The sequence below is a fragment of the Sesamum indicum genome, linkage group LG8 (assembly GCF_026168435.1).
Source record: "Sesamum indicum cultivar Baizhima isolate 11 linkage group LG8, ASM2616843v1, whole genome shotgun sequence".
NCBI lineage: Eukaryota > Viridiplantae > Streptophyta > Magnoliopsida > Lamiales > Pedaliaceae > Sesamum > Sesamum indicum.
The window spans coordinates 18099509-18124109 of record NC_142664.1 but is presented as its reverse complement, the minus strand read 5'-3'; the positions used below and the strand labels follow the sequence as shown (position 1 = coordinate 18124109).

Here is a 24601-nt window from a genome sequence, read left to right as displayed (position 1 = left end):
TTGCTTGCTCGGCAGCATATCTCTTCTGTTTCATATACTACTGGAAATGGAAATTTTTGGTCGCTTTCAAATAGCTGGTTCCCTTTTACTGCTATTGTCATTTGGATCTTGAATTATTCTTTAATCAAATAATTTTATCTCTTTATCTATAATTTATTTATAGAAATCAGCTGTATCTTTTCAATAATTATAAAATCCTCCTCTTGCGGTCAACAAGTATGGATAATTTGTATAATATTATTGATATTTTTATGTATAATTTTGTGGGAGTAATATTCACATTTTTTATAGGTGTATATATAATTTTTCAAAAGCCAAAAATAATTTATATAAAAATGGACCATAATTTGAAAGGTATAAAATGTAACTATGCCTTCTTTAATTTTTTTAGACAGATCAACAAGAAAGAGTGTAAACTTTTTGTTTCTTTTCTAAATATGATTTTGGTCAGTGATATATTTCATCAAGAGATAGATAATTATTGTTATTTCGGAATTATATTTTATTTGAATGTTGCAGTACTCCTTTTCTTTTGTTAAAAAAATGATAAAACAGGACTCATACATTTATAATTTTGTAAAGGAGAGATACTCACTCCTATGTAGCAACTTGTTCTTGTAATAGACTCATCTAAGTTCTAAGTTCCGGAAAATTACATTTACGCTCCATAATTTGGGACATTAGTGATTTTAATACCTATATTATTTATATTACTGCATTTGCATTCTTTAATTCAATTAAAAAAAAATTACAATTTTTGTCCCGAATCATCTTTTGGTTAGTTAATTTCTTAACGGAATTAGCAACAACTGCTATGTAGATCGAGGTAATTGTAGATTTTGAAGTTCGAAGGGAAAATGGTCCACTATGTGCCAGATAAGAGCTGTCAATCTTGGATTGCTGCGTAAGCTCTCAATGGTTTGGAGGATAAAGTGGGAAGGTGCGAAAAGAGGCAAACCATGCTTCTTTATTAGTGGGCTATGTGAGTCTTGGTTACTGATCCTTTGCATGTTGTGGTTGGGACGCGATTGAGCTTGAGAGTGGATGAGAATGGAAGGAAGCTTCATCATTTTGCAATTAGGCTTGTTTGCTTTGTTGTGTGGATGAGACACGAAATGAGTTGTCGGAAAGTGTGAAAATTTTCTTTGAAAGAAAACTTTATATTTTCTCTTTTAGTGGAAAGATGCAATGTGATGGAATTAATAATATTGGTACCAAAATCGCAAATGTCAAATAAAATTTCTCCTACTAAATCATAACTCTACCAAAACTAAATCTAATTTTTTTGTGAGACAAATGCATTCAGTAATTATATCAAATATTTATATAAGAAGTTAAAATTATACATCAGTGTAATAATAATGTTTGACATTGGCCATTAAATTTGAGACAAGTAGTACTTTGATGAATGTGGGAGATAATCATTGTGAGGTTTCGTAATTCCTTTTACCATGTATGTAGCTTGTAGTAAGTGAATAAGGACAAATATACTTTAAAGAAGGATGATTTCTTGTCTAAATCACATAAACCGGTAAATGTCATAATAATAATAATAATAATAATTCAACTGAAAGGAAAGAGTAGGTGTGTGATGTGTTGCTTTGGTGTGCTATTCAAGAAAGGGTATCATGTATGCTATTTGAAATTTTTACAACCTAATTTTAGCTTACATTTATGGTAATAAAAATAAAATTGGACCAACTGTGATGGTGACAGGCCCATCAATTTTCATTGTCTGGGCCCATGTTTTCTTTATGGCGCACCAAAGCATCCAAATTCTTGAAAAGCTCCAATTTGTTGTCAAATGCATGCGAGCATAGGCTCATTACGTCTGATTTTCAGATTTTAGTGACAAAGATATTATCTAGATTTATGTTCTTTTTCTTATGATGTTTTGTCTTTTGTTATTTCTCATTAACTCAAACAATTAAATGATAAATTAGGTTTTTTAAAGAATGCAGATGCGTAATCTCCACCAATGACCAAAATCTTGATCTGGATTTTTGCAATCTATATCGCTAATTTTTTAATTATTATTTTCAATAACTTAATTAGAAAAACAATAATTGGCCCATGACATTAGTAAGTTTGACAATAAAGCAAATGGACCCTGAATTTTCTTGGCTTCCCAGATGGTACATTGCATGATCAGAGCCCAAATTAATTAGGGAAAAGAGCAGCAATTGTCAACCATAGTTGAGTCGAAACATGTCATTCTGCACGAAATAGCTGCCCTGCCCCGTGGGAATCAGGTGAAACATCTGCAATGCAACAATGTGTCACGGATGATGGCAACTCGACGAAATCAAGAAAGAGAGGAGGGACTGTACCTGGCTAAACCTCAAGGGGTGTTCCTCTCCTTGCAGTTGGAGGCTGCCGCTGACGAAAACCACAATGCCACCAGCAAAGGCCGACACCTGGGAATCAACTGTGCTAATAACATGGCAGCATTGGTCGAACGGCAGCTGGTTAAGTTTAGCTGATATGCCATCAACCCCGTGTATCCTCTGCCCCTCAAATGTGAGCATGGATGTTGGCTGATACAGGGAAAGGAGTGCGGTCCGGTTGTTGTCGAAGAGATGGTAGTAATGATCCACAAATGCCTTTCCCACCATTTCGACCTGTTCTTCCATTTCTCAATATCTACCGAGTATCAGAATGCAATAGAACAGCAGCTGTGCTATGCAGCAAGAACACACAAATAAGCTGAAGGGGGTGTTGCAAGGATGGCAATTGGCAATATTTATAGCGCATCTTAAAGCTGCTGCATGGTCACGCAAAGTAATTAAAAGGCATATGCGTGGTGTCAAAGGACAACACAGGCTTTTCTGCCGGCCACAAGGCACTTTTGGAATCCTGTATCTCATAAGGATTTTCACAAGTTATAAGCAGCTAAAGAAAACCACAGCGAAAAGGAAGTTAGATCCGGAGAATATATTCTTCCCCCAAGCCATAAGCAATTGTCTATTGACCACTTTAGGCAAGAAAAAGTTGCATCCACCATGCAATGTTTGTAGTGGGGGAATATCATCATAGAGTAAATGAAACAAACGAAAACAGGGAAAATTGAAGTCAAATCTTTAAAGCCCCGTCATCACTGAATATTGTAGCCACACATCATTCTTTAGTGGCTTCCATAATGCAATGGTCTTGCATTGATCAGGAGATATCAATTCTGTCCAATAATTTCACAGTAAGAGGGAAAATACAAGATGTGAATTCTATGTAGCTCTGCCATCCATAAATCTAGTAACTTGAAAACCATCGGAAACAACACCAAACAACAGGAGTACGGTTTTCTGATTGTCCTTGGGAATTAGAACATGTACCAGTAGAGCAAAGCTAACCGGAACATGCTGTTGCAGACAAAAATCACGTAATAGTTTAAGGTCCAAACATCTGGACAATATGAGCCATCTCCACGTGTATAAGAGACATTATCAACAATCGACTAGTGGGAACAAGATGTACCTATGCTTTAATCTACTTCATAAGTGCAAGAAAATGGTTAATCTCATCAATAAAGTGTTTTCCAGCAGAAATTGCTCAGATTTGTGGTCAAAATAAGGAGTAATTGCTGGGAGGAGACAGTAGGTCACCATTAGGAGGCAAACAGACCATTTGTGTAGCAGATGATGCATCCAGCCGGATCAATACATGCTTAATAACATACAAATGTTGCCGGCATACATACAAGATCAGCTATTAAGGTATCAAAATTGGGAAAGGTGACTTTGGGCGAAACAGGGAAGAAAATAACCATTGCAGTAAATCCAAAAGCACTAATTTTTAATTATAACCCCCAAAACTAAGTATATTCCAAAATGTCAGCTAGAAAACCAATTAATTAATCTCCACCAGGTAGGAGCTCACTTTTCTGCATAATATTCCTACCATATTGCGTCCGCCCAAGACTTTATTGTTTGGATCACATTTCCAGCATCATCTCCCCCAAACTACATTTTCCTACGTGGATCACCACAGGAGGAAGAGCAAAAACAAGGAATACTTCAACAGAATATCAAAAACAGAGCAATAGGGAATGACACATACTTGAGAAATAAAAATTGTACTTATTAACCTTAACCACTTAACTGGTTCTTAACCTTCTAAATACCTTCTGTACTTGACCATGGAAATTTTTGTCACCAAAATATGGCATGTGTGTCACTGTCACTGGAAGAGAAAAATGGGGTGCAACTGGGAAAACAACCTTGGGAAGATTAAATGAATAGCTAAAAATAAACAGGCATAGAGAAACTGGAATAGTTTAGGGACTCAAAACACAATTATGAATGAGGTCCAAGGAAAGATACACATTCGTTTTGGCCAAAACCAATTCATCAATTCAAAAGCACAAACTGCCTTTATAGCTACCATTTGGACACTAGGTTTGATGAAGTGATATAATTCAAATAATTATTCGAACACAAGACTCTGAAGTGATATATTTTTGTTGTTGGACAAGTTGAACACCATAAGTACCTGGACTCTGAACTAACAAAGGAGCATTAACTTAAACAATGTTCTTTGTTCAGAAAACAAACGGACGTAGGAGGTGTGATAAGCAGTGTGTTTCTATGTAATTGATAATGTGATGGTTTGAGTGTAGGAACGGAAGGATACTTGATACTCTAATTCCAAATCCGGTCGTCAGGTACATTATACAACATTAGTACACATGAAAAGAATGCCACGTTCCGGGTTTAAGATCATTCAAATTAATGACCCCAACTGAACACTTCATCTCCTAGGGTCATAGCAACCACCTCACTTGAGATTATCTTAGTATATGAAGAATTTGAGAATCTAATCTCTCTCCCTCTTCATCTTATTCTAAGAGCCAACCAGAGGAAATAATCGGTTTACACAATGATAGCATACAACATTCACCATATTGCCAAGCATTCTTGCTACTTCTATTTTCCACATTTGATGGCATAGCTCTGGCTCTCCTCATTAACCAAGATAATTTCAGCCAGACAATATAACTACTTACTGATACCTACGTACAGAACAACAGTGCCCTAAGTCTGAGGAATGAACGCACATCAACATAAAATACAACATAAATATTGATGCATTTGAGAAAGGGAAAAAACAGAACAAAAATATCTAATCACATTACAGACATAGCAAGTGAACTGCATCAGTATAACATAATCTAACAAAGATTTCAGTATTCTGTATAAGTAAGTCTCGAGAAAACAGAATATCCATTCAAGTAAAAATGCTCAAGTTGTCTAACATGAGCTACAATCTGTTGAATGCCGCCAAGAAATTGTACTGGCACGGAACTCTTACCTAGAGGCAACAACACCAGATATGCCTACACTTTTTCATGACAATCACTGCCAACTCGAAGGCCAGTACCCGTGAATGCCATACCCTGTTTTCCAATTATCCAAGAAAACAACCTTTTTGACTGCCCAGAACGACACAAACATCGCAAAAATCATAAACAATCTCTGAACAGTCCTGTTCCTCACTCTAACTAGCACGTGAGTAACAAATGCCAGCAACAGCCCCACAATCGTATACAAGAAACCAACCGCAAACCCCTCGGCTCCCAACTGCATCCCTGAGCCCTGGTAAAAGAATACCAACTTGCTTGGATCTTGCCTGTCCACCATGAATATCGGCATTTTCCTAATTATGTTAAACATCGTTCCCGAAACACTAAAGAAGTAAACGATAACCGCTCCAGCCATCCATACGTGCTTCTCGTGCAAAATGGTGTTCCCAGCAATCAACTTCTTCACGAAAAACGGAGTCCAGATCAAAACTATGGCTAGTAGAAACATGATCTGTTTCCTGGAAACAATGGGCGGGCGATTAATCGGGCCCACAGAGAGCCCAGTCCTGGATTCGATAAATTCAGCCATGGAATCAGCCAATCTTGAGAAATCGGAGGCGTCCATTTGGATAGAATCTCTCTTCATATCAGAGGCGGTGGGTGGGATTAGGCGAATGTGGGGAAGAGAGTTGACCCCAAAAAGGGCGAAAGAGGCCTGGGATTCTTGGAATTCAATGTCAAAAAAGAAGAGTTGGGACCTCTCGTTAGGGTTATTGAACTGAAAAGAGGAGGAGACAAGGGAAAACTCGGACTTGAGGGTCGGGAGAGAGAGCTCGGGTTTCGAATGGAGCTGATGAGCATCGAAGAAAATAAGGGAGTAGAAGGGACGGGGAGAGGGGAGGGAGAGGATGCGGCGGAGGAGTGAGTCAGTGAGGTGAATGACGCCGGTCGGGGCCTGGGATTGGAGGGCGGAGAGTTCAGAGACAATGGGGTCGGATGAAATGGGTGTGGCGTAGGGTGCTAGGAGAAAGAGGAAGCTGGTGAGGAGGAGAGCAGCGGCGGTTGGGGTTGGAGAGATGGCCATGGTGGCGGCGGCGAGGACGGGGTTGGAGTGGTGGGTGTGAGTTTGTTGCAAGGGGAGCGAAGACTCGTCGGGGGTCTTTCTTGGTCAGTTTTGGACTTTGGACAACTGGAGGCTGACTCGGATCTCTGTTGAGGTGGTTACTCCAATGATATCACGACACATCAGGATAATTCTTAGGGGCTGAAGCCCTTGTGCATGGCCCCTTTTTTCTCCCCCTTTTACAAAACAAAATTCAAAGTTTGAGTATTTGGATTTTTTAAATTTTCAAAAATCAGGATCTTGACTCTTGTATATTTGAAATTGATTTTTTGTGGCAAAACACAAAAATAATAATTTTAAATTACTTGGATGTAAATTGCTACAAATATATTTTTCTTTTGAGACATAGTTGAAATACACTATATCATTGTTTGCATTCTATATATATAGTAATTTCATCTTTTAGAGATTTTTTTTAATTTAATTTGGTTGAAAATATATTACTTGGATCAAAGAGTGAATAATTACAACGGATTCTTTATGGTTCGAACAGGACAGTTAATGATTTTCTTCAAGGAGCTAAGGGGATTGAGACAGCGGATTCTCTATCACCCTATTTCTTTGTATTCGTTATAGAGGTTTTTCAAGTTTCAATAGGTTTACAATCAGTGTTTGACAATCGAGAGATAATAGAGATAATTCCAAATATTTAAGTGGTTATTCTCTTTCCTGAAATCCCAATATTTGCAACAAAACATATTTACTTCAAGTTTTGTATTGTATAAACTACGGAAATTGTCAGGAGCTCATCTGCTCTTGCTCCCTAACTGGATGCTCAATGTTGTAACTCTTTTGTATACCTATTTTTATTTTAAAGAAATTTATCTTTACTAAAAAAAAAGATATATTTACATGTAAGGTGAATAGTTATTTAAAGTCACAAGCGTTCCCAGTATGTATGTCGAAAGATTTTCTTTTTTTTTTTTTGTTGATGTTTATTAAGATTGTATTATCATAATTTACATAAAAAAAAATGACAATGTTCAACAAATACTCTTTAATCGAATTAAAACACAACAGTTAAATCATTTATCAGAAATAAGATGAAAAAAATCATTCATATTTACACTTCATGTGAGATCCATACATTTCAGTCAAAGATAAAATTGTACTTCAACAAATACGAAAATGACCATATACTTAAAGGACCGCGTCTTTTTGTACGGTCAAGTTGGGTAACCTGATATTATTATTTCATTTTGGCCAAATGCATCTGATGGCCTTTATACAGTCATTCACATTATTTTGATGTAATTGGTGTAACTTGACCAAAATTATAATTAAATACTTTATCCTTCAAATATATTATAATATTCATGTATTTAATGCTTTGTTTATGTTCAAACCACATTTTTTTAACTTAAACATTAAAGACTCATAATAGGGGTTAGTCAGTGTACTCACCTATAATTTTATTTAGAGGGTTCGATAACAGATCATAAACTAAATTTACGACCAGGAAATGGACAAGATTGGAGATGATCTTTACCTAAGAAGCTATAACCCAAACTCAAATCAATTCAATACTATAATTTTTGTTATCCATTAAACCTAAACGATGTGTGCTTTATCTTGCGTTTATCATCAGGCCATTTATTAGGATCTGCATTTTTCCATTAGCTGTGTAATCGATTAGACAATTACTATTATTACTCTATATATGAAATCCAATACCAAAAACCTCATACACACAAAAAAATTCTAAAACAAATGCTTTTTTTCTTTTTTAATTTTGTGAAGGGATCAGTCGTCATGAACGTGAAAACCAAGGAAGATGGTTTGTCCAGCAAAAGTGTTACAACATCTCCACTTATCTAAAACCAGATGACTTCACATCTACCAGCTCCTAACAACGATTTCGCGGACTTTCGTCTTATTTCAGCTTATTCACTCACAATTTATGCGTCTACTGTCTCATCAGGCTCAGCTGAGGCCAGAATGAATTCCGGTTGATCTGTCTTCACTTCATTCCGACCACCATCCAAAGCGCTTGGTTGCCCCAACGCCCTCAACGCCAAGTGCGCTGCTTTCTGCCCCGAAATCATCATTGCTCCAAAAGTTGGGCCCTGGAAGAATAAAATTTCCCGATTAATTCGAGATTTTGGAATTTGATATATATGAATGTAGAGAAGTTGTAACTGAATAGTGACAAGTAAGATGAGTCAATTTATACCATTCTTGGCGATCCATCTATTTCAGCGACTTCCATCCCTGTAACGATCATTCCAGGCACAATCTCCCTGGTGAGCCTAACAATGGCATCCTCGGCGGTGTTCATGTCGAGGGCCTTCATTCCAGGCACGCTGTCAATCATTCCAATGCTCTTCAGCCGCTTCACCCCCGTGGCGCCGAAAGGCCCGTCATGGCCGCAGGAACTCACCACCACTTTCGCTTCCATCACGTTCGGGTCCATGCACGATTGTGTATCATGATTCATAGAAACCAAGGCCCAGTTCGTCACCACGCCGGCGACTCTTCCTCCCTTCACGATCAAGTCCTCTGCGGCGACCGCGTTGAAGAGCTTCACATTAGGCCGCGCCAGGAGCTTGCTCATGATGGTGGAGGTGAACAGGGCGGCGTGCTTGATGACAACGTAGTCGTCTTGCTCATCATACTCGATTTCAAGCTCGTCCAGAAACCTGTGGGCGGGTTTCCGAACGACCATGGCGGAGAAGAGCTGGCCGCCGAGCCACGCTCCTCCTCCAGGGCTCACGGATTGCTCGATGATGGCGATGTTGATATTGGGGTTCTTGCTGAGCTCGTAGGCGCAGGAGAGGCCTGCAGAGCCAGCACCGACGACGACGACATCGGTATCGGCATAAGTGATCATGTCCGTCATGTAACGTCTGGTCATTTCACGGGAGACGATGGATTCTTTAATGGGATGGAACTTGAAGTTGTCAAGATTGTAAGGAGCGGAAGACATGGTGACGGAGAGGTTGTGTGGGGTAGCCCTGATGGGCTGGGCGGCGCGAGTGGGGATAGGGGAGCCATGGAAAGAGGACTTGTTGTCAAAGAAAGCGGTTTTAGAGAGAGAAGAGGTGAGGGTTGTGGCCATGGCTGCCATTGATGATGATGAATGTGGTGATTTTAGGTATTAGATTGGAGAAAGATGGGAAGAGAGTTGGTGGTGAGTGGATATATAAAGAGAGAAAAGTGAAGTAGGGGGTTTGAAAATATCTACGGCATGCAAAAGATCTGAAACGGTGGCTTTAAAGCGGGAGGAGGATAGGATTTGTACGATTCAGAAGAGTTGTGGCTTTGCATGCGGAAATTATCAGTTTAATCATATTTCAATTAATTATACAATATATATAATATATTTATCCTATTTTATACAATTTAAATAAAATAATTAATTATACAATAAGTATATTATATTTTTCTTTAATTTAATCAAATTTAATTTAAATATATTTTCTCTCAAAATAAAACCGCACAATCATCGCTGTAAGAATTGCAGAGGTTGCATGTAGTGCCAAAGGGAAGGCGCCAATCACAATTATTGTGATGTCATACATGTCAATTCTCAGATATTATTTTCAATATTTTCCTTTTATAGAAGACTGTATCAGATATTTAATTCGAAAGACTAGATATTTAATCTTATATGAGTCAAGTATTGATGTAGGGTACATTTTATACAAGTCGTGTTAAGTTGTCAACATCTCCTCACTATATATTTATAATTTTAAAATAAGTTTTAGATTTATTTTATTAATTCAAGATTTATACAATTCGATTATGGTACATTCTAAATCTTATTATATATAGAATCATCATAATCATTCAATCATTTTAATATATATAGTTCATGTGGAATCGTATAATTGAGAATATCTTATAAATAGGTTATTTAACTTTTGAACTCTAAACATTCTTATGACCTTCACTTATATTTATGTTCTGACCTGCCTAATTTAAATTTTGAAGGCTATAATTGAAGTTATCCCAGTATAGTCATGTTATTGATTTATTTTGTAGGATTCACACCTGAGAAAAATTTATCTGATTTTTGGTACAGTAAATATATTAAAAAATTATCAAATAAACCAATATATTTTTTTAAAAAAAATTAATCAATGAATTAGAATTAGAAAGATAATAAAAAATAATAATGCACAGAAAAGAAAAGGAAGACTATGGAAAGTAGCAAAAAACGATCAAATACATCGATTCAAATCCAACAATTATTATCAAATAAAGAGTTTTAAACCATCAAATTTGAAATTGGGATAAAGCCTCATGGAATGTATCAACTTCAAAACAAAATTATAATGATATTTACTTATATTAAAAAACATTTTACTATGTAGAAGAGGAGAAAAAAAATAGTTTGGTTAATGTCCTTTGAAATAATAAATACAGAAAAGACTCAATTATTAATCAATTACTAAAATTCACCAAAAACTGTAATAATAAAATAAGGATGACAGCTGTGGGATTTGAACCCACGCCCTTTCGGACCAGAGCCTAAATCTGGCGCCTTAGACCACTCGGCCAAACTGTCGGATGCTCTTTATCACTTTTTTTATTTTAAAAGACAAAAGAAATTGGCCAGCAGAGGGTGTAATAGTCAATTGAACGTCTTCCTGCCGTTGCTCACATCCCGATTTCCCAATAGTAAGTTGGTCATCATTGGCAATCCGGCTGTATAAAAACTCTTCCGGCGTTTTCAGTTTCCTCTTCCGTCAATCGGATAATTTCTCAGTGCGCAATGGTCTGTGAAAAGTGTAAGCTTCTTTTCCGCCACCTCTGCTCTGATTTTAGTCTTGTTCCGTGTATAGTCATGAATTGTTTCGTTAGGGTTTTGCTGAATTGGGGATTTTTACGTATGTGTATATCACGTGTTTGTGCAGGTGAAAAGAAGCTTGCAAAGGTGATAGTGCCGGACAAGTGGAAAGAAGGTGCCAGCAATACCACAGAAGGTGGTGGACGTAAAATCAACGAGAATAAACTTCTATCGAAGAAACACAGGTTCCTTTTTTTTACGCACTTCCTCTGGTTACTTTTCGCTTCAATATATAAGTATGCCTTCATTCATATGTCAATATGCATATGAACGGAAATTACCTGCTTGTTCCTATGGTCGTTCTCCTTTTTTGAGCTATTGGTTTATGGTTTGGTTTTGATGATCGGCCAATTTGTTTGTTATTGAATGTTGATGCATTTTTATGAGGTATCTTGTAAACAATGTGTTTTACCTTGAAGAATTCATTTGTAACCTTATAGTTTTTGTTTAATACAGAGTAGCATTATTGTATGTCTTTGCATTGTTTGTATTGCTTAGATACAGCTCTGTCTTATGAGTATTCATGTACTGTAACATTTATTTATGATTCATCATCCTTTTTTGCACAAAATATCTTCTGATTGATATCCATTATCATGCTACAAAAATATGTGCCGGCCCTGATGAAGTTGAAAAGTGTTCAAATACTATAAAGGATTTTATTTTCTATTGGCTCGACTTTTTGATATGATTTTGTGGGTGAAATGTAGTGGTAGCTCATGTGGAAGAGCTTTGCTTCATTTGACAAAAAGACATGTTTTTCATGGGGAACTTTCTTGTAGTTTCAATTCATATCACCTTGGTATTTGGTAATCATATAAAGGGTCTGTATGGTGCCACTCATGCTTTCCCATTTTGTCTAAAAAAGAACATCATTTTTAGACGCACTCAAGTTACTAATTCCACATCATATTCTTCTTGCCAACAGAATGGTTTCCAATCTCAACACTTCTGTGCATTCCATCTGTGTTTTCACATTGATTCTCAAGTAGTTTCCGTTGGTTGATTTTTTCTTATCTGAAGAAAGATGCTAGTCTCTTGATAAACTTTGATTGTTGCTATGCCTCTTAGTAGTGACTACTTTAATAGAGTACCTATTCCTCATTCACTTAACCAGAGATGGGTTGCTTTACAGATGGACACCTTATGGACAAACCAAGTGTACTATCTGTAAGCAGCAAGTGCATCAAGATGCCAAATATTGTCATACATGTGCTTACAGTAAAGGTAGTCTTTTTCCATGTATTTTTGATGTATTAATCCGATTAAAACATCACTTGCAGAGAGCTGAGATATTCTTGTGATGCAGGAGTATGTGCAATGTGTGGTAAGCAAGTACTTGACACCAAGTTCTACAAGCAAAGCAATGTATGATGTATTTAATTCCCTCACCAATGTTAGAAGCAGTCTGCAATAGCTGCAACTTCAATCTGTATCTTAAACTTCTTGTAATGAGAATGAGCAGTGATGATCATGTTCAGTATGATCCAACCTTTCTGTCAAAGTGTCCGGTGCAATGCGCCTTAATTTGAATTTTGCAGAATGTTAAAGCTGTGTCAAATGCAATTGTAACTCATTTGACATAGTTGCTTATTACATTGCTCGATCTGCACTTGTATTGGAGTTTACTTCTTTACGCAACTTTGATATGATTTTTTTTTTTTAATTTTTTCAGTATCTTGCTTTAGTTTGTTGATGTGTAAATTTTGAGGGAGTTAAGAGTCTGAATGTTAATATGTTCATGGAGACTTTTCCGTCGTCCTTTCCCTAAGACTGAATTAAGAATGTATGTACTGAAATCTGTAACAAATGCAAAAATGTTCTCCTTTTACGTTTGAACTTGTTGCTCATTGTGGTTTCCTTTTCTCTTCTTACCTGCCCCATTTACTACAACTATTTCCAGTAGCAGCAGCATCCTCTAGCCCTTGTAAGCATTTGAGCGAGTGGAGTTGCGAGGACCGGTTAAGTTCATCAGTTCTCACGCGAACAGATAATGTAGCAAGTGAGTGGACAAGGAGAAGATAAAGAAACCTCTGGTGTCCTGCTCCTTGCAAGAGGTAATTTGAATGACAAATTCGGACTACATTATTATGATTCAAATCCACACACATGTATGTACAAACAGGGGAGTTGACAGTTGAGTACGTTAGCTATTAAAATATCATGAATCTCAACTTCTCTCTTCTTCACAATGCTATCCTTGGAAAATTATAATAACTATAGACCAGTTTTACCCAAGTTGATTGGCCAGAATGTCGCACTTGATCTGGCCAAATAAACCGTTTATTTATTTATTTGGTCCAGACCTGGATAAAGAAAAAGTGACCCGATTTTTTCAACGATAAAGGGCTGATTGTAATCCCACCCGAATAGGTGGAACTAATAACCCAGTCCAATCCAGTTGAGTGAGATTATTTTTCCTTTGCCCAATTGTTCTAAAACGTAAACGAGAATAATCCAATTTGCCTTTGAAAAATGTAATAATATCCAAAAAATTCAAGAACATAATTAATTAAATCTGACAACTTTGACTATAATATTTCTCTATCTTCTATCACTCTCCCTTGTCCGAAGATGGGAGTTCCCCAGGGAGAAGGAGAAAAGCAAAAATGCAGCACTTGCAATGATTTTGTGAGTGATGCGATCATGCGAAGAGTGTACAGAGCATGTAAGAGTGAATGGCATAATCACAACCTAAGACGAAAGACTAGACAGACAACTTTCACCCAAGTAAACAAAAAATAAATTTGTCCTGTCACAACATATTCTTAATTTTATCATGCATGAATTTATCATACATCAATTACATCTCACAAACTAAATATGGCTTTAAGCCTCAAATACTTAAATTTGAATTTGGTTGACAAATGAAATTACTTTCAAAACCCCTCTTTTTGTAAAATCATAGGAAGTGAAATTGCTAAAATTGTAAATAAAAGAAAAATGAAGACATCTCTCGTCCCCAAATCTATTTAGTCCTGACCAACAACAATAAAAATTGTTTAAAAAGTTATATGCAACTACTAAAATAATTAGAAAAAAAGAAGAATTAAATGGGTGCAATATATATGGATTAAATGCATTTTTTATACTATTATTTTGGATTTTTTAGCTTTTTCGTTCTTTAATTTTCTAGAGTAGCGTTTTAGTCATTTTTTTGTCGGAGTTTATTCTCAATAATGAGAAGGGTGAATTTCCAAAAAAAAAAAGGACTGAAAATCACAAAAATTAAGAAGATGCAAAATTAAAATGCTACCCTAGAGTTAAAGGATAAAACATGTTAGCAAAAATGAGTCAATAGGAATAATAACCTCAATATTAAAAAATCACATGAGATGCACATGCATTCTTTCGTAGAGAATGATAAACCTGATAAAAAAAATTGAAATTGTAAAAATTAAAAAAATATACGAACTTAAAGCTAAAATGCTTCCATAAAAAATTAAAATGAAAGTAACAAATAAGATAAATTACTTAATCAAAAGTGCGTTTAAGCCCAATACAATATATAAGGCAATATACATCAAAACAATTACATAATTAGGATTCCACATGGGAGGGTTTTGTGTAATTAATGCGAGAGTGGTTAAAGCTGTAATCCATCAGGATTTTAGTTCCATTAATAGAATCAGTGTTATATTAGGAAAACAATACCCAATTCATGTAAACTACAAATACCTAAATCCTTGCAAACAACCCAATTCTACCCTTATATAACATACCTCTCTATGTCCTGCATAAACCCTTAACCCCCCATTAAAACACGAGTATTCCTACAATGATCATCTGAGAAATTAAGCGATCAGAAAACAATGGTGATGTGCACTGAACGAAACCCAGAATGGTTAGTGTCGTGGCTCCAAACCCCGTTTTACGACGGACAAAAATGCGAGACGCACATCCTCAAGTACAACACCATATTCTGCGCCGTCTGCATGGGGAACCCTGTCTGCGAGACCTGCTGGAAATGCCAGCACTCCAAACTCCACCAGGGCCATGTCATTCTCCAAGTACTATGATTTCTACTTAATATTTTCATTCATTTCTTGTTTCTTGATCGATCATCGACGTCGAGTTCATTTGTTATTTTTTGGTTCAAAGGTTTGTTCATCTTCAGGGAGGGCTGCGATCGACATTCAAGAAATAAGGAAGTATATTGATGTATCTGGTATTCAACTGTACAAGATCAACGGCAAGGATATTGTGTTCCTGAATCCCAACTCGGATGGGTCTCAAGATCATCATGTACATGATCCCAAGTGTCAGATATGCAGAAGGAGAATCAAAGAGTCCAACTATCTCTTTTGCTCTATTGCTTGCAAGGTATGTAGTACTCTATATATACTGCTAATCGTATCATTTTTTCTATAATTTACTATATATATAAACGATGTTCTGACGGGTTGCAGTCGTCCATTCCGACGGTCAAATCAGTAAATATGTGAATTTTAATTGAGTTTTTGTTTTGTGGCAGAATTATAAAAGTGTGGAATACAAGATGGAAATAGGGGAGCAGCAGCCTATGCGGAAGAGGAAGAGGAAGAGTACAGCAGGTGAAGGTGAATGCTCCTCCGCCAGGTCCATGCGCAAGAGGAGTAGGAAAGGAATCCCTCGAAGAGCCCCGTTCTGGTGATCAACTGCTCCATTTTTGGTGTTAGGGTTGAATTAAATGATTCCCATGAAATATATTTGTTTGTTCGTTGTATTAGTACTTGATACTTAATTGAGATCGATCAATCGAAGTTCATCTAAACTTGACTCATTCAACTTAATGATCCAAACTTTAACAAAATTTTCATCCATAAGCTTTTGAATTAGTTCGAGTTCGAGTCTTGGTGAATATAGCTGGTGGATATCAAATTATGGTTAATTGTATTTTTAGTTCTATAATTATGTATATGTTTGGTATTTTAATTCTATAATTTGTTAAGGTTGTAAAATGGTCCTATATATATTTTTACTGTCTCAATTTCATGATAAATTTCGAGTGGAATGTGAAGAATTTGAGGGGTGGAAACATATTACATCCATGGTAGTAAATTAAAGAATGAAAAGAGGGAAAAACTATACTTTATTTATCTAAAACTCAAGTAATCAAGTTACAGAGATGTGAAACTATATATAAAGAATAGAGTTTTAGCTAAAGAAGAAAACTAACCCACTTTGAACTCTAGCTGTTAACAGACTCAACAAAAATTAAATGTTAGAATATTAATAAAAAAACAAACATTGTGAACAAAAAGATAAGTACAAGCAGAACTTGCTACAGCCCCTCTCAAGATGGAGCCGAGAAAGAGAGGCCCAGCTTGAACAGGAATCGAGCAAAATCAGCAGCAGAAAGAGACTTGGTAAAGAGATCGGCAATTTGATCAGACCCGAAAATTGTAAAATAAGAGAATAAGGGGACATAGAACAGAATGAAGGCTCAAGAGCCTAAAAACCCAAGGCCTACTAAGACCAAAGGCCACAACCACTTCACAGTTGCACAAATCACTCAAAGCCACAAAGGCTCCACCAATATCCACAAAGGAAATATGCCACAAAGGCTTATAGACAAGTTTCAGAGAAGGAAGAAGGAGATCATCAGCGTTCGGTTTTGTCGAAGTTCCGCCGATGAAACACAGTTTCATTTTTGCACGGAATGCTCGTTTAACTCCAAAACTCCAATTCAAGTAATTGTTCCCGGTAAGAGGTGCACTTACTAGCGTCATTCCTGGGTGATCCGACCCATGAAGTTGCAATCTCTCAGGTAGCGTTGGAAAGATAGACATCCCCGCCATTGGTAATCAATCTGATAAAGATATACTGTGTTGAGAAGCAGTTAACAGGGGTGATATCCAGAGACCTTTATAGCTCTGATACCATGTGAAGAATTTGAGGGGTGAAAATAGAGTACATCCATGACAGTAAATTAGTGAAAAGAGGGAAAAACTATGCTTTATTAATCTAAAACTCAAGTACTCAAGTTACAAAGATATGAAACTAGATATAAAGATTTAGCTAAAGAATAAAACCAACCCACTTTGGACTCTAATTGTCAACAGACTTAACAAAAATTAAATGCTAAAATACTAATAAAAAAAAACACTGAGAACAAAAAGATAAGTACAAACAGAACTTGATAAATACAAGAAGAACTTGCTACATGAAATTTAAAAAATTGGCTGAAAACTAACATGTGCTACTCATGTGTTTGTTTGAAATCAGAAAAGACATCATATTGGCAATTGACGGATGATGCCACCCCGCCCTTTTTCTTTTCTTTTCTTTTTCTTTTTCCCACCAGCCTTCAATTGCCACGTTAGTCAAAAAGAGCCAATAGGGGTTTTTTCCCAATTTTAAACCGAGACATGCCACTTTTTGACCAATTGAAAAAATTCCATACAAATGTGTCTTAAATTGAGGAAATACAAGATTTATTTTGCAACATTAACAAGTCATATGACTAAAATGTCAAACAAATATAATTATAGGATAGATAATGCAATTCAGACCCATTAATTTATATACTCAAGTTTGACTTGTGTTTTATCGAAATAAAATTCATTTGAATTCGATTCAATCAATGGTCAAATTTGCCTCTGAAAAATGTAATAACATCTGAAAAAATCTAAGGTTCTTTCAATTCTCCCTTGCCCAAAGAGGGCGTCACGTATTGCTCAATCAATAACCCAAATTTCGGGTCCTTGGATTGAATTGGGTCGTGCCCAACCCAACCCATAGAAAAGATATGGGCCCGGTGTCTTTTGGAGGGATTTTCTTAACCCAAGGGGGCAAAATGAGTATTCTATCAATTTGATTAACCATATCAACATCAGGTCCTCAAAACCACAGATCTCGTGACCTCAAACCCAATCAGATTGTATAACCAATACCATTCAAATTAAAAAGAGATAGAACATCTCAGCCGTAAAAATCAGGATAGACGATAATCCAATTGCATAATACAGATGTTCTCTATTTTCTGAAGCCTTGTCAAGCAAGATATATATATTTTTTTCAAAAAAAGGTGTTTTTCTTTGTTTCTAAAATATAAAAAGAGACAAAAATAAAGATATGTATTTGTGTTTTTTATACCTTTTAATACGTTCTGCTTTGTGGGTTGTACTAGTGTAAAAAATATATTAAATTAAATAGAATTGTACCTTTGTCTAGACATAGACAAACATTATAATTATTTCTGTCTTTTAATCTTTCTGACAGCAGAAAAATAAAAACAGAAAAAGGCTGGGAATTATGTTGGAACTGAACTCAGACGTAGAAACAGCTCAATCGACACATGAAGGGAATAGCTAGAATGCATCGTAAGAGTTATGTGTTGGTTTTTAGATCAATTAAAATCAGAGAAGGGGTTATCAGCGTAATAATCCTCCTTAAGCTGCATCATATATAAATTCTCACATTATAAAATATTATAATATTCTATTTGAATCATAGTTATTGTTCAAAGACTGAGGAAAAATCTTGTTAGTAATGAATAATAATAATAATACATTAATACTATGATCTTACTTTAGTGAGTTGTTTTTATAAATAAATTGATTTTAAGAACTTAGTGAATGTGGTAATTTAAAAATTTTGATATATTTATCTTTAAAAAAAAAAATACTTGTTAGGACGTATATGAAATCCCCTATATTTACACCAAGACGAAAAGCCAGAAACAACATCCGCACCTTCTATGTCGTAAACACCCACAATCTCAACGGTGCCCAAGATTACATAACATTGACATTACAATTTTCTGTATGTCAGTGCGCTTGGTTTCCGACAGCTCATAATTTCAGCGTTTTACAAGTTAAACCACCACCATCACGAAACTTCCCGAGTACTTCAGAAATCTGGGTCGTGTTTTAGAGTATGAATGGTTTGTCTACCGGAATATGCAACCAAAAATCTGTCATAAACTGTTTTCAGTCCACCAACTTCAGAGGTCTCTGAGCAACATATCTTCCGACCTTCTCATTTTGTCGTCTTAATTTCTTGCGACAAGATCTTCCTTCATCACATCATCTGACAGGCCAAAAAACAAGGGTACGTGGAAAAACATGGTAAAGTGCTAGAAAGTGCCAGTTCTCCCTCCAAGACAAATTACAAGTGGAGATTTGCAATTAGGATCAACAACTTAACACACATAAGCTATTTCTTCTATTACAGGAAAGAAGTACTGGAGTTCTGATTAAAAAAAAAAAAAGGAAACTTGAGATAACTCTTCAAAACATCAATTTTCGTTTGGACATGGACAGAGGAACATCCTGGTTGAAACTAATCTAGTAATACACCTGCCTATGCAGAAAACTGATACAGTATTACCCTGCCTATAAGGAACTTGACATACTAACATTATCACATGAAAGATTTTCCAAGTGTACAACTGAAAAACCATTTGTTGACAAACAGACCAATGCAACTGTTAAGTAACATATAACATCACCAGTTACCTGCTGATGCGTTGCCCACTGGTTTAGGTACTGAAACACTGAGAGCTCCAAATGAAGATGCATGACGACAGCATGCAAATCCTAGCAAAACAAAGCAATGAGCATTCTATATGCATAAATGATGTGTTATTGGACCAAGATGGATTGATAGGGAGAAAGAACCAACAGTAGTGCCTATTGAAATGATGGTTAGAAGAATGTCATCCAAAGATCTAGAGGAAATGAACTTGATGAATGATGCACGCGTCTACATACATAGTAAAGTTGAGTAATCAAAAATGAAATGATGCTGAAAGCCAAAAGATTGACACAAAGCAACATATTGTGAAAGAGAGAGGGGACAAAAAGTGACACAGAAGGTCATAGTGGCTATATGAATGGCTATCTAATGATCAGATACATTGAACTAGAAGCAAATGAATTTAACACAGAACATGATGTGATATTGATGAGAAGAAATTGACCAAAACCAACACAACGATGTCTGTGATCGTTGAAGCTGAACTGACATGCATGTTTGGGATTTTCATCTCTTTTCTTTTGAGTGGAGGGTGTTGGGAGAGAGAGAATAAGTAACAAATGATTTCTTATACTGAAATATCTAAAAGGAAAATAACAAAAAAATGTTAGCAAACTTACCCCCACACCCCCACCCACAAAAGAAGAAAGAAAAACAATTCGTGCATGAAATACAGCCAACCGACTACATGATGGGATATAATGACTGATGCATCTTCAAAATATATGAGGGACTACATGGTCAATTATTTCAGTGGAAGTTCACCAGCAACACGAACAAACATCAAAGGCATTGGGAATTTCCACCGACAACCATCCAAAAGCTCTTCGCAGTCAAGAATCCAGATAAACCCAAAGTAAGAAGTTCAATGGAGAATCAATTGCATTTTGTAAATGAAATAGAAAGGGTAATGCATAAAGTTTTTTAAATAAGGTGTACTTCAAGGACACCCATCCCATTGGAATTGTAATCATTTTTAAAAATACTTATTTCTCCGGAATTATTTGAGCAATATCACTTTATTTTTTTCTATTTTATTTCTACATGGACTGGTTAGCGTCCGTCAATGACAAACTGATTTCTTTATTCAACTTTTCAGGAAAAACATACTCAAGTAAAATGGTGTAATGAAGTCTCATACTGATTGAAAGCCACTCCTTCCCCATGAAAACTAAACTATACATTGGGAATACTTTTTTGCTTTCATCCAGCAAAGGCAAGCAACCTTTCCAGCTTTCCTACCACAAATCTGTCACATTATGATGTAATAAACTCGTATGGTCTCGATGCACAATGTACAACTCACAATAACAACTAAAACACTTTGCATTTAATCCACAAATTACATGCATCAACAATAATTAAACAGAAGAAAAAGTAAAAAACTAAGACAAACCTTTTTTGATACATATACAGTTTCTTCCTTTTTTCTTTTTGTTTTGTTTTTTTTTTTGGATCGTCAGCTTTTAGAAGAGACGTTCATTTAACGTAATTACATGTACAGTTAACTTCAATCTAAACCGGGGGGGGGGGGGGGTCCATTCACAATATTCACGAACACCTTCATCGATTCCTCATCGCGATTATTAGTCCTGATCTACCAATATCGGAAAAATACAAAAAGGGCTGCATATCTACCAAAACTTAATAAAAAATATTCTTTTTAAAATGATCAGAAAGTAAAATGGCGTAAAGGGTGACAAAAAAACATTTCGAGAAGGTACCCAAAGCGATCGCCAGAGCCGTCCTCACGACAATAGAGATTCCGACGGTTAGACCAGAAGCAAAACCACGAAAATTGATGTGGGCACGCAGCAGCAGATGGCAGCCGCTGTGATCGATGACGCCATTCTTGTGTATTTTGGGAATTTAGGGTTCGTAATTTTGTCGGCAAATCTAGAGGCCAGAGCAGCATAGAGGTAATCTACAGGTGGAACGAAGCTACTGTATCCCCAGTAATGTCATAGATTTATGTTTTTCATATATCTTAAATTCTTTACTCATGCTCTAAAATATTTCCCAAATAAAAAATAAAGTATTTTTTCCATCTACTTTAAATTTAATAAGCTACATACTTATATATTTATTTACTCAAAATAATCCAACCATCAATTTGTGAATACAGTTCACTATTTAGAGATAATTTTTATGGGAAAAAAAACCCTTTTAAATTATTATTTGATTAAGCTTTCGTTTTCACAAATTACATGTGATATAATAGTCCCATTTTGAATTAGACGTTTTTTTATAAATAATATTAATATTTTATACTAACTTCATATTAAAAATAAATGATATTAATATTCAATACTGACTTGAACATCTATGAATAGATTAGTAGATTATCATACTCAATTGAATTTGAATATGACATTTCACAACTTAAAAAGTCATAATTTATTAGAAAGTAAATTTTCAAAATGAAGACCATGTGATGTGTGGATAATTTAAAAAGTGGATGAATTGATATTAGATTTATCCTCCAATTAATGTTGTCATAAAATCACAATTTAATGATTACATCTTCAATCCAAGATTTATGGTTTGTTTTTTCAAAAATTCACATATAATGATTAGAAAATATCAATATCATTTATATAAATTACTTATATATTTTGAAAAACAATATACACTCTGCAGAAATTTCAACAATATTATAAAAATGATCTTTTATTTCTGGTTATCAGTAATAATTTATGTAATTACACAAAAGATATGAATGATTTATATAAATGAATCAGGGTGTATATTTGATTATCACAACTAAAAATGATATTTCTCATAGGAGGTTGATATCTCTATGTCTATTTCATAATAATAATAATTTAAATAATATATTCTCTTAAGGACATCCCAAATGTTAGTAATAATTACTAATTTCATTCAATCACCTGTGAATTAGTAATAATTTAAGCGAATGAGAGGTTTATAGTAAAATATTTAAGCTATTTTGGTTTCTAAATTTGTGCAAGAAAATTAAATAAATATATATATTGATAGTATGCTATTTATTATATAATTTCTATATTCAAATTAAAAATTAGTTCAATATATCGATATTTTAAATCAATAAGTATTATTCAAATGCGATAAGAAAAACAACAAACTATTTTAGAAGTAGACATACATTCACATTCGTGGAAACTCGAATCCACAACTTTTTTATTGTAATGTCTTAATTTCACCAATCAAATAAAATTTTATTGACAATACATATATATATATATATATATATGTAATTAAATATAATTTCAAAGGGTAAAATTATTACAAGCATCTTTGAAATTTGTTATAATTATAATTACCCTTCTTTGTTTTAAAAATTACAAATACCTCCTTAGCATTAACGATCGTTTAACAAATACTTTCTCATTATTTAAAAATAACATATATTTTGATTTTTTAAAAACAAAATAAGGTGAGTAATTATGGTAGTTATTTGGTAAAATTTCAAAACTAGTCCTAAGATCATTTAAACTTGATCCACATTTTTTAATATTTTAAAATTAATTTTGTGTTCGTTAAAAGTGGTAAAATTAACCTAAAATGTAGCAAAAAAAACCCCGCACTAACAGACATTAAATACTTAATAGTGGGAGTGTTGTGAAGGATTACGAGGAATATATGCGAGTTGTGTATTATGAAGTCGAGGTAAGAGTTGGATTCTTCATTTTTGAAATGATTATTGCCCCGTTCTAGTACTAACGGAAGTGGCAATTTGTCTACCGAGATATAACGACTTATAATTTAAAATAACAGCACTACAAACTTTGAGAAATGACGAACCAAATAATATCATGAAATTCTCTTAATAAAAGACGATATGGTTTTACTATTAACATATCGAAACGCTCTAAACTGCTTTCCAAGTTAAATGAAATTAACTTGTGAAAATGAAGTGAATAGGGGAACCTATTTTTAGATATTGGAAATGTATCATTCAATGGACATATCCAATTATCACTTTACCTAAAGGTCATACTATTTTATTGAAATGAACATATCGTTTCATTCAAAGGGATTCACCTAATAGATACATCATTTCAACCAAAAGATATACCTATTCGGTTTATTAGACACGGTTGGATGATGATTCGGCGCCATCAACCATCATCCACGTATCATGAGCTTGTTATGCATCGCACATTGTAACCAATCAATTGTTACGATTTAATATGATCAAAACAAATTTATTCTTTAATTTATCATTCATCATTTTTCAACCGAAAGTGTACACAAAAATCACGCTACAAAAAGAGAGAAAAAAGGTTGTAAAAATACACGCTTGAGTCATTTATCTTCTTTTCCAAAATAACCGCAGTAAAACCCTAATCAATCCCCCAAAGTTTTCTTCCTAATTTATCCTAAAACTCTTCAAATTCTTTCCTGTTGGAGTTAATCCCACCAGTGATGAGCCCGGAACTCACAAGCTCTAATCAAAACTATTATAAAGTAATGGTGGGTACAAAACCCTTAATGTCACAAATCGAATGTACAAAAAAAAATATGAATCAATGATATAGATTAGTGAATAGATTTGACAGATCTTAAAACAATCAAAATAAGTGATTTTGACTCAGAGAGTCAGATCTAAAGAGAAAGAAGCACATAACCACAAAGACGGGCAACCTCTCACGGTTGCTCAAAATACCTAAATAATCACAACCAGATATCCATAGTCACAAAAATCTACTTGAAAAACCACTAAGGTTTATCACACAAATAAGAGCTGACAAAGAGCGACTTATGAAGGAGAGATAGAGATAGATTTCTGAATTGGTTATTCGAAAGCTAAAAGCCATGGGAGGCTTTATAGAGGTGTTTCGTTAAAGAAGGGGGAAGAGAGAGAGAGTCTTTAGGTATAAGTAGAAGGGTTATCGGGTGGGATAGATGGGTTAGAAAAACGAGTGGGCTAAGCATAACCAGTGGG

At 35.1% G+C, this 24601-nt stretch overlaps 5 protein-coding genes, 1 long non-coding RNA gene and 1 other non-coding gene across 7 annotated transcripts; 2 read left to right on the top strand and 5 right to left on the bottom strand.

The window, feature by feature from the left end:
• Positions 1–2015: 2015 nt before the first annotated feature.
• On the bottom strand, positions 2016–4962 carry NTL (NTF2-like protein). Its single transcript, XM_011087871.3, has 2 exons — positions 2331–4962; positions 2016–2261 (listed from the first exon to the last, which is right to left on the bottom strand). The coding sequence occupies exons 1-2, from the start codon at positions 2631–2633 to the stop codon at positions 2187–2189; spliced, it is 378 nt and encodes a 125-aa protein (XP_011086173.1). The 5' UTR covers positions 2634–4962; the 3' UTR covers positions 2016–2186.
• A 141-nt stretch (positions 4963–5103) lies between these two features.
• On the bottom strand, positions 5104–6472 carry LOC105167971 (putative dolichyl-diphosphooligosaccharide--protein glycosyltransferase subunit 3B). The gene has a single exon (XM_011087870.3). The coding sequence runs from the start codon at positions 6378–6380 to the stop codon at positions 5349–5351; it is 1032 nt and encodes a 343-aa protein (XP_011086172.1). The 5' UTR covers positions 6381–6472; the 3' UTR covers positions 5104–5348.
• Positions 6473–8118: 1646 nt separating this feature from the next.
• Positions 8119–9641, bottom strand: LOC105167970 (thiamine thiazole synthase 2, chloroplastic). The gene is made up of 2 exons (XM_011087869.3): positions 8593–9641; positions 8119–8485 (listed from the first exon to the last, which is right to left on the bottom strand). Exons 1-2 carry the CDS (start codon positions 9484–9486, stop codon positions 8318–8320), a joined length of 1062 nt encoding a protein of 353 aa, XP_011086171.1. The 5' UTR covers positions 9487–9641; the 3' UTR covers positions 8119–8317.
• Positions 9642–10849: 1208 nt separating this feature from the next.
• On the bottom strand, positions 10850–10929 carry TRNAL-UAG (transfer RNA leucine (anticodon UAG)). The gene has a single exon. It is a non-coding gene; the product is annotated as a tRNA-Leu (tRNA).
• Positions 10930–10994: 65 nt separating this feature from the next.
• On the top strand, positions 10995–12877 carry LOC105167969 (uncharacterized). The gene is made up of 4 exons (XM_011087868.3): positions 10995–11152; positions 11279–11396; positions 12347–12438; positions 12521–12877. The coding sequence occupies exons 1-4, from the start codon at positions 11137–11139 to the stop codon at positions 12583–12585; spliced, it is 291 nt and encodes a 96-aa protein (XP_011086170.1). The 5' UTR covers positions 10995–11136; the 3' UTR covers positions 12586–12877.
• Positions 12878–13785: 908 nt separating this feature from the next.
• LOC105168591 (PLATZ transcription factor family protein) lies at positions 13786–15844 on the top strand. Its single transcript, XM_011088725.1, has 3 exons — positions 13786–13879; positions 15329–15534; positions 15686–15844. The coding sequence occupies exons 1-3, from the start codon at positions 13786–13788 to the stop codon at positions 15842–15844; spliced, it is 459 nt and encodes a 152-aa protein (XP_011087027.1).
• Positions 15845–18831: 2987 nt separating this feature from the next.
• On the bottom strand, positions 18832–21657 carry LOC105167968 (uncharacterized). Its single transcript, XR_848291.3, has 3 exons — positions 21396–21657; positions 19653–19733; positions 18832–19224 (listed from the first exon to the last, which is right to left on the bottom strand). It is a non-coding gene; the product is annotated as an uncharacterized LOC105167968 (long non-coding RNA).
• Between the last annotated feature and the right edge of the window lie 2944 nt (positions 21658–24601).